The sequence below is a fragment of the Erithacus rubecula genome, assembly GCF_903797595.1.
Source record: "Erithacus rubecula genome assembly, chromosome: 11".
Lineage (NCBI taxonomy): Eukaryota > Metazoa > Chordata > Aves > Passeriformes > Muscicapidae > Erithacus > Erithacus rubecula.
Window position 1 is genome coordinate 497,527 of NC_136663.1, and position 9,974 is coordinate 507,500.

General features: G+C 55.3%; 1 protein-coding gene across 15 annotated transcripts in view; it reads left to right on the top strand.

Annotated features, from left to right (window-relative positions):
* The window catches only part of MBNL1 (muscleblind like splicing regulator 1), a 65,569-nt gene that overhangs the window by 46,983 nt on the left and 8,612 nt on the right, over positions 1–9,974 (top strand). For 11 of the 15 annotated variants that reach the window (XM_079315121.1, XM_079315117.1, XM_079315120.1 and 8 more), the window contains 3 exons: positions 4,283–4,540; positions 6,160–6,213; positions 6,897–7,050. In XM_079315121.1, the coding sequence (XP_079171247.1) occupies positions 4,283–4,540; positions 6,160–6,213; positions 6,897–7,050 (466 nt within the window). The remainder of the gene's footprint in view (positions 1–4,282; positions 4,541–6,159; positions 6,214–6,896; positions 7,051–9,974) is intronic. The other 4 variants (XM_079315126.1, XM_079315125.1, XM_079315114.1 and 1 more) reach the window with 1 other exon arrangement.

Below are 9,974 nucleotides of genomic sequence, written 5' to 3' on the forward strand. Positions count from 1 at the left end.
CACTTGGGCTGGTGGTGCTGTGACATGGGGACAAGGAGTGACTGAGTATTGTACAGTAAGTTCAGGCTGCCACTCTGCTCCTGACCCTCCCCTGCAGAAAGGAATGGGAATATTTAGGGATGGCCGTGGCAGCAGCAGGGATGCCACCAAGCTGTCAGTGAAGCCCAGAAGGCATTAGCACGGTGGGGACACTGAGCTGGGGAGAGGTGCAGGGCTGCACCCTGGGGTGCAGAGGGCTGTGCCTCCCTGGCTCTGGGCAGGCAGTGCCCACACTCCCTGCTGGCCTCCTCCTCCAGCTTATCACCCCTGCTACAACCCTGACAAGTGTCGGTGCTCTCCAGCTGCTGCTCTCCCTTGCTCCCAATCTGCCTTATCTCAAAGTCCTGACAGTGTTTTCAGCCCCTTATCAGTGCAGTGGCAGTGTAGGCAGGGAGCCAGGGACCTGCAGCCAGCTGCTGTGAGCTTGGGGCACAGCCTGGGAGCATGGATCACAGCCTGGGAGCATGGATCACAGCCTGGGAGCATTGTGCACAGCCTGGGAGCACAGCCTGAGAGCGCAGCCTGAGCATGGAACACAGCCTGAGAGCACAGCCTGAGAGCACAGCCTGAGAGCACAGCCTGAGCATGGATCACAGCCTGAGAGCACAGCCTGAGAGCACAGCCTGAGAGCACAGCCTGAGAGCACAGCCTGAGCATGGAGCACAGCCTGAGAGCACAGCCTGAGCATGGAGCACAGCCTGAGAGCACAGCCTGAGCATGGATCACAGCCTGAGCATGGATCACAGCCTGAGAGCACAGCCTGAGAGCACAGCCTGAGCATGGAACACAGCCTGAGCATGGATCACAGCCTGAGAGCACAGCCTGAGAGCACAGCCTGAGCATGGAACACAGCCTGAGAGCACAGCCTGAGCATGGATCACAGCCTGAGAGCACAGATCTCAGCCCATGGGCACAGCCTGAGAGCTTGGCAGCCCTGTCTGGGTGTGGTGGTTGAAAGGCAGGATGGGGGAGGCTGAGCAGCCAGGCTGCCCTGGTGTGCTGCTGCTGTCCCTTCTGCCAGTGGGTCTGCTCACTGAGCCCAGGGAGCACGCTGGCAGGAGCAGCAAGGATCTGTTTAATGCAGCCTGCTGTATTTGTAACTCTGCTGAGTGCCTGCACCAACAGGGATTATCTCTCCTTGCAAGGGAAGTGAATTCCTTTTCCTTAGCTGCATCCCAGGCTGACGAGCTGCTGCTCAGAAGGGCTGAGCTGGGACAGGGAGGGTCAGCTGGCAGCCAGCACTTCCCACTGCTACTGTCACTATTCTCAGAGCTGACATCACCACAGGTCACCCTCCTGTGGGATGGCATCATTTCCCTGTTTAGAGATGTTTTCCCTGAGGGAAGCGTTCCCCAGAGCACGCTCAGGTTGCAGGAGGCAGCTCTGAGCTGGCACACAAGGGGCTCTTGGAATCACCCAGGGATGTTTTTCCCTTGAGGACTCTGTTTCATAATGGACACCTGCCAGAGGTGGACTAAAATCAAAATGCAATTAGGTAAATTCATAAATAAATCATAATGGATTTGGAAATGAGTATAGAGAGGAAGATGCCTGTGGTGGGAACCCTTTGGGTTGTGCTGCCAAGGTCAGCTGCTCTGATTGATTGTGCTTCCAGCCCTGCAGTGCCCATGGGCTGCTCAGGGTGGGACATGAGGGCTCAAAGGCATCCTGGTCAGAGCAGGATGTCCCATTGTCCCAGGGAAGCAGGGGCACCCTTGGTGTGCCCATCCAGGGCAGCTCTGGTGCTGGCTGCAGGCTGTGACTGCTGTGCATGAGGAGCTGGTGACATCTGGGACCCCAGCCTGCAGGATTTGGCCCTCTGGACACTGCATTCTCTTGGTACTGCTCCTCAGAGAAGTGATGCACTGCTGAGCCAAGCTCCTCTGCATGAGAGGGAGATCCTGGAGTAGCACTTTCAAGGTCACAATACTGTTTTTTCCTTCTGCAAATTCAGATTCAACAGTGAAACATGTAGGTGAGAACATAATTTGCAAATGCTTTCCAGTACAGTGGTCATCTGATCTGGAGTATCCAAATTTAGTATCCAAAGACTAAACAAGCAGGTCATTTTTATGAACAGCAAAATAGTTCAATGTACTTTATAGGCTACAAAAATACAGAATGGATTTTGGAGATTCTGCATGATCTGGGTGTTACCTCCCAGAAGAGCCAGCAGTGTCCACCTGCTCTCCTGGGGAGCTGCAGCTCTGGCATTGCCATTTGTTATGGCATGATCAGAGCTTTATAAGGCTCCACTCACTCTGCCTTGGAATGAACTGTCCTGGAGAAAAATAACCACAGTGATGTTAGCATCTAATCTTGGACTATGATTGGTTCTGCTTAGAATTTTAAATATTTATTTTCAAGAGTGATGTGCAGTGGCAGGAATGAAGTCAGCACACGCTGTGCCTACAGAGCCAGGCTGCTCCAAGCTCTCAGCAGGCACAGCTGGGCTTTTCAGGGATGCAGCACTGTGTCTGCTGAGTTAATGCACTCCTGGCAAAGTGAGGGCAGTGGCTGCTGCTAGCAGAGGGATTGCCTTCATCTGGATTTCACACCCACAGCATGCAAGAGTCCAGTGCCACTCCTGCAAGGAATCTGCATTTCAGGTGGGAATGTCATGGCTTGAGGCTTTTCACAGCTTTCCTCACACTCCTCCCCTGCAGGAAATATCTTGAACAAAGTGTGGTTCTTCAGTGACCTAGAAAGAAGCAAGAAGGACAGGGAAGTGAGAGAGAAAGGAATTGCCTAATGCTTTATCAAAACCAGCTGTTTCTGTTGGATTGCCATAATTTTCTTTTAGAAGTGTTCCAAAGTCAGGGATGACCAAAGCCAAGCTGCTGTTTCTTGCTTGGTTCTCCTGTGCCATGTTTTGCCAGAAAGAAGCAACTTAGAAGTTCTTGGAGCTGGTCAGCTCTGGGTGATCAGGCTGGCATGTTCCACTGCAGGGACTGGGCCAGGGAAGGGATCTGGCTGCAGGATTACCTGGCAGGCCAGTGGTTGTTTTCCAGCCCAGGAATTTGCCTGAGTGTTTCTGGCTGCAGAATCTGTTCTGCAGGCCCTGAGAGGAGGGCAGGGGATGAGCAGGGAGCAGTGAGGGGCTGGGCCTGGCTCATGTGGCTCTGTGCAAATACACACCTGGAGTCTGTCACCAGAAAAAGCCTCTGAACAGCATCGTGCAGACACTTCCACACCTGACCTGGTCCTGGTCCTGCAGGGTCACTTCATAACCACAGAGGATGGGCAAGTTCACTGGCAGTGGCACCAGGGCTAAACAGCAGCCTGAGGACTGGTGTGGAGGCACACCAAACTACCACCAAATCTGGGTTGTTGCAGGAGTCAGAGCCAAGGTCCTTGAGGAATACTGATGATCCAAGCTCCAGGCACCCACCTTGAACAGGAAATTCATCTACTAAAGGATTTTTATGCAGACCCTGTTGCTTTTGTCCCTCTGTTTCCTATGGCCTTTGGAAAGCTGGAATGCTGGGTGTGTTTAGTTGGTTTGGGGAGAGCTGACCACGACAGGAGCCCATGTCAGTCTGTCAGACACAGGGTTTTGTCACACATGGTGTTTGTCACACTGGGGGCACAGTGGGTGTCTGTGGTGGTCAGTGTGGGCTCAGGGCTGGCTGGGGACACTGCAGGGCTGTCACCAAGCAGCTGCAGTGTCTGAGCCCTGCAGCTCCATCTGGCTGCTGCTGTGTGACAGTGAGAGCAGAGAGCAGGCTCTGGCTGTGGCCCTGCCATTCCCCTCCTTTCTGCTCAGGGTGATGGCTGGGCAGCACTGGGGCTGTGCCACCACCCTGGGCTGTGGCTGCTGGCTCCTGGCAGGCACCTGGATGGTGGCACACGGAGTGCCAGCCTGGGGGGGCTCTCTGGGGACAGCCACACACCATCCCCTCCCCTTCATGAGCAGACTGAGCACAGCCAGGCCACGGCAGGGCATGGCGAGCACCTTGGGCTGCTTGAGAGTGGCCACAGCACGTTTCAGCAGGCAGAAAGAGCCCCATGGGCAGCAGAGTGGCAGCCACAATGACACTGCTGTGTGCTTGGTCTGGTCACAGCAGGGTTTCTGGCTCCTTGGCATCAGCAGTGGCTCTGGGGAGCCCTGAGCCCCCCATGCCAGTGCAGCAGGACCCTTCCTCAGGGTGCTCTCCAGGCTTTCAGAACGCTTGTCTCTGCTGAGAGCCACGCCTGCATCTGCCATCTCCAGAGTCATGGCTTTGTTGTGCTGCTGTCACAGGTGTGTCGGGAGTACCAGCGTGGGAACTGCAACAGGGGAGAGAACGACTGTCGGTTCGCTCACCCCGCCGACAGCGCCATGATCGACACCAACGACAACACCGTCACCGTCTGCATGGACTACATCAAGGGCAGGTGCTCCCGGGAAAAGTGCAAATACTTCCACCCTCCTGCACACCTGCAAGCCAAGATCAAGGCTGCCCAGTACCAGGTTAACCAGGCTGCAGCTGCCCAGGCAGCAGCGACGGCAGCTGCCATGGTGAGTGTGGGAGCGGCATGGAAGGTGGAATGTGGATGTGCACTGAGGACAGGCCGTGGTGGATGTGTGTTTGTCCTGCCCAGGAGGGTCTGTGTGCCTGGGCACCTCATGGTGCAAGGAGCTTTCTCAGCATGAGGTGCCAGATCTGCTCTGGAGCACTTCCAGACCACTGAGTGGTTGGACTAATTTTGGCTGCTGATGTTCAGAGTACCTGTGTGTACCTGTGTGTACCTGTGTGCACCCTGTGTGTACCTGTGTGTACCTGTGTGCATCCTGTGTGGACCCTCTGTGTGCCCCTGTGTGTACCTGTGTGCCCCTGTGTGTACCTGTGTGTACCCTGTGTGTACCCTCTGTGTGCCCCGTGTGTATCCTGTGTGCCCCTGTGTGTACCTGTGTGTACCCTGTGTGTACCTGTGTGTACCCTGTATGCCCCTGTGTGTACCCTGTATGCCCCTGTGTGTACCTGTGTGTACCTGTGTGCCCCTGTGTGTACCTGTGTGCCCCTGTGTGCCCCTGTGTGTACCCTGTGTGTACCCTGTGTGCCCCTGTGTGCCCCTGTGTGCCCCTGTGTGTACCCTGTGTGTACCCTGTGTGTACCTGTGTGCCCCTGTGTGTATCCTGTGTACCCTGTGTGTACCCTGTGTGTATCCTGTATGCCCCTGTGTGCCCCTGTGTGCCCCTGTGTGTACCCTGTGTGTACCTGTGTGCCCCTGTGTGCCCCTGTGTGTATCCTGTGTGTACCCTGTGTGCCCCTGTGTGCCCCTGTGTGTACCTGTGTGTACCCTGTGTGTACCCTGTGTACCCTGTGTGTACCCTGTGTGTATCCTGTATGCCCCTGTGTGCCCCTGTGTGCCCCTGTGTGTACCCTGTGTGTACCTGTGTGCCCCTGTGTGCCCCTGTGTGTATCCTGTGTGTACCCTGTGTGCCCCTGTGTGCCCCTGTGTGTACCTGTGTGTACCCTGTGTGTACCCTGTGTACCCTGTGTGTACCCTGTGTGTGTGGGCAGCTCGTGTCTCTGGTTGCCTGTGTCTGTGTGGGGACAGGTGTGTATCAGTGTGTTCCTATCCAGCTGCACAGCCAGGTAACTCCGTGTTCAGTTCCTGTCCGTCCGTGTTTGTAGAGGTGCCGTTTGAATGGGTCTGACGGTGTTGCTGCTGTCGCTGTCCCGTGTCCCCAGGGCTGGCAGTGGCTGTCCCGGGGCTAGTGCTGGCCCGTGGCTGTAGCAGCCGGGCTGGAGCTGGTTTGCAGTGGAGGCGAGGGCAGCACTGGGGGGCTGTGGTGGCAGAGGGTCCCCCGTGCCGAGCTGTGGGTGTGGGAGCAGAGCCCGGCGGGGCCGGCGGGGCGAGCGGTGGCCGCGGGCTGGGGGCAGGATCCCGGCTCGGCTCGGCTCGGCTCGGCGCGGCCCCTGCCCTGCCCTGCCCTGCCCTGCCCTGCCCAGGGCCGTGCATGCCTAGTCTTGTTACCGTTGTACACGGCATCCGGTGATTTGTTTTTATTTGTTTTTTCTCACCTCCCCAAATGCACTGCTGCCCCCATGACGCACCTCTGCTTGCTGTTTATGTTAATGCGCTTGACCCCACTGGCCATTGCCATCATGTGCTCGCTGCCTGCTAATTAAGACTCAGTCGGCTGTCAAATCACTGAAGCGACCCCTCGAGGCAACCTTTGACCTGGTACTATGACCTTTCACCTTTTAGCTTGGCATGTAGCTGTATGGTAGAGCGGAGTTTGGGGTTAATGAGTAGAATGGAACATCCCGGTTTCCCTCCCCGGGGCCGGGCTGGGTGCGCTCCCTGCAGCCGCCCCGCGCCCGCCCCGCCCTGTCCCTGTCCCATCCCCGTCCCATCCCCGTCCCATCCCTGTCCCATCCCCATCCCCGTCCCGTTCCCGTCCCGTCCCCGGCGCCGCGCTGGGGCGCTGGCATGGCTTGGGCGCGGCGGGGCGCGGCCGGGGCCGCATGCGGCGCTCTGCATGCCCGGGGGCTGGGGGGTCGCCCGGCCCTGCCAGCCGCTGCCCGGGGGACAGTTCTTGGCGTGGCTTCTCCGTGCGATGCTGCTGCAGCCGGCGGCGCTGCTTGCCCAGAGCCCGGGCTGGCTGCCCGTGCCGCTGCAGTCTAGGCAGGCAGTGCTCCCCGGAAAGCTGTTCCCTCGCCTTTGATTTGGGAGTTCAGTCTGCTATGCCGCTTGCTTGCTCATGGAGAAACATGGTGCTGCCTGGTTATTTTGCCCTCTACTGATTTTTCTTTTTTTCCTTTTTCTCTCTCCTTTTCCCCTCCCTCCCACCCCCTCCCCTTTTCTTTTTTTTTTCTTTTCTTTTTGTTACTGGACTTTTATTTTTATACCCATCCACCATTCAGGGAATTCCTCAAGCTGTACTTCCCCCCTTACCAAAGAGGCCTGCGCTTGAAAAAACCAATGGTGCCACCGCAGTCTTTAACACTGGTATCTTCCAATACCAGCAAGCTCTTGCCAACATGCAGTTACAGCAGCATACAGCCTTCCTCCCACCAGGTAAGTGCCTCACTTTCCAGGGGAGGGAGAGGGAGCCTCTGGAAGAGGCACAGCAGGACACAGCTGGAGGCTGGAGGCAGCAGTGTTGCTGTGCCAGGCACGGGCAGCCCCTCCAGCCTGGCACAGCAGTGCCCGTGGGCACAGCAGGGGCTGCCTGGGGGAGCCTTGCCTTCCCTCTGCTCCTTGCAGAAGCTGGGTGGGTGTTTTCCAGTCTAACACAAAATCAGCGTCGTGCTCTGTCACCCCAAATCAGAATTTGAGATCTCCTCTCTCCTTCCTCTTTCCCTGGATTAACTGCTCTTCCTTCCAATCCCTCAGCTGTTGTGCTTGTTTCCCTGTAAGACCCCCTGGGCTTGGCAGTGGTGGCTCTGAGTCACATGCACAAAGGGGATTTTTAATGAGGTTTTAATGAGGTGCAGTGATCCCAGGTGGCACAGGCAGTCCCACAGGTGGAGAGCCACAAACCTGCACTAGAGCTCACACTTTGGGTCTCCACACTGGTGTCCCAGGGCTGGTCTTGGACTGAGCAAAGCCAAGTATTGTTCTCAGCCAAGAGTGACCAGCTCTACTCATCCTGTAATTGCTGAAGAGTTGATGCCTGTACTGTAGCAAGCAGAAATCCCTTTGGAGGACCAGTGATGGGGTGTAAAGTTGGAATATGTGCTTTGGTTCTGCCAATGGCACTGTGTGAGAAATGGTCTCTAGTTTGTCCTGGGAGCTTCTGCCCTTAGTTACACAGCTGAGGTAGTTTGTTACACTAAAGCAGAATCATCACTCCAGGAGGTGGCCAGAGCACAGCTGAGAGATCTGTACTCAAAAATAGGAAAGAGTCTGTGAGGACAGCCCTTCATAATGCACACTGGGAAGGGGGAGAAATACAGCTAATGTCTTTACCCAAAAATTTAAAGGATTTTATCCTAAACATCTTAGGTAAGAATGTTCCCAGGAGTTCAGTACAATGTCCTTCACTATTCTGTCTTGATCTGGCATACAACCAGATTGCTCAGAGACTCAGAATCCTTCCTGTGAGTGTTAAACAATCCACAGATCTCTTTTGGCACAGCTTAACCAGTGGAGTCTGTGAACTGCAATTTCCCAGCTTCCATGAAAGCAGCGAGGGGCTGGATGGTCCCTGGAAATGCTGGAGCTGCCTTTGCACTTCCCTTTGAACTCAGGAGATGGGATTTGCTTTGTGTGTGCCAGACCCCTCATCATAGACTGGGGTCTTTCCCCTTGGCCCTTGACACACCTTACCCCAGCTCTTCCTGCAGCAGACCCACACTGAAACCTCCAGGAGCTTGGCAGTGCTTCTTGAGGCTTCCTTAGACCTTTCCTGACCACTGAAGTTTAGTGTATGTAACACAAGAAAAGCAAGGGAGTTTTTAGCCTGAGCTATTATAAATTCTCTTTCTATATTTTTCAGATAGCAGCAGTTTGAGCTTTCCAGTAATCCAGTACTTTCCAAAAGTTTGAAAAATGTCTTTGGCACCTTGCCCTTTTTAGTTTTTCCCACTTCAAATGCAGTGAGATCAGTTCCCTTTTGGGCACAGTCACCTGGAAACAGTTTCCATCTGTTCCTGTGAAAGCCCAGAGAGCAGGGAGCCCCCAGCTCCACAGCCACGGGGCAGGGCCAGGGCAGCTCAGTGGCATCTGAATTAAAGGGGATTTTTCAGTGCAGACACCCATTTGTGTTCCTAGTAGCTGCAGGCAGATGTGCAGGAGGGCAGAGCTGCACAGGGTGGGTGTGCCCAGGGTGGTCCCTGTGGGTGATCTGCAGGGCACTGACACTCCAGAAAACCTCAGATTCCCCTTCAGGGCTGTAGGGCATTGTTCTGGCTGGCTGTGTGCACATCTGGGGAACATCCACGCCTGAGAGTGGACCCTGCAGCCCAGCACACCTCAAGTGATTAAATGTTCTTCAGACATCCATATCCCCTCTGAGCTGCAGCTCCCTGTGTGCACAGCTCCCCTCTTGAGGTGTCCCAGAACCTTGGCTGCTGGAAGCTGTCCCCAGACTGAGGGGAGTTGAGGGGTGTTGCAAGAGAGAGCCAGGAGCATTTGTGCTGTTGAGAGGAGGGGGTTAGCCTGTGAGTCAGGGGGCTCTGTGTGCCTTGGTGCTGTTCACAGCTTGGTTTGGCCCCTGGGTGCTGGCTGCCAGCTCAGGACACCTCCTGCTGTGGGTGTGCAGAGCTGTGCTCCCCATGTCCTGCAGTGCCAGGAGTGGCTGAGGGTGCTGCTGTGGCAGCTGAGTGACATCTGCCCTGTGCCTCAGCTCCTGCCTCCTCAGCAGTGCCAGTGCAGCTCTTCTGCCCCAGCTGTGTCCCCCAGCTGTGTCCCCCAGGTGACAGAGTGTCCTTGAGAGGTGAGACCCTCCAGAGGCAGGCTCAGGTAGGCAGGGTGCTGCCAGGTGTGGTGGTGCAGCTGCAAGGGGAGGATTGCACCCAGAGCAGTGAGGAGAGGCTGCAGCTAGCTCTGCATCCTGCTAACCCATTGTGTGTTTGTTCAATTACTGAGCCCTTGTTCCTGGCTGGGACTCAGTGCCCAGAGCCTTCCCTAAAGCACTTTCCTCCTGGGGCTGTGCAAAAACACTGCTCTCCCCCAAAACACAGGGAAGGGAAAGGTCACACACCACTGTCACCTCGTGGGAGTGCTTGTGCTGTCTGCAGTGTTGTTTTTAGTAGATTGGGCAGGAGAAATAGATTGAGGGGAATAATACAAGGGAGAAAAGAGAAAAAAAAATACTAAACCAACAGTAAACCTAAAATATTTATAAAAATAGCTTTATTGTGCTGCAGAAATAATCTGATGTGAAGTTATGGTCAGTTAAGTCAGAACACCCTCAAATTATAATTCTGCTTTGTGCCAAACAGACAGGGAACATTGGAAGTGCACATTCATTATTTCTGTTTTCTCATTAGTCAGTC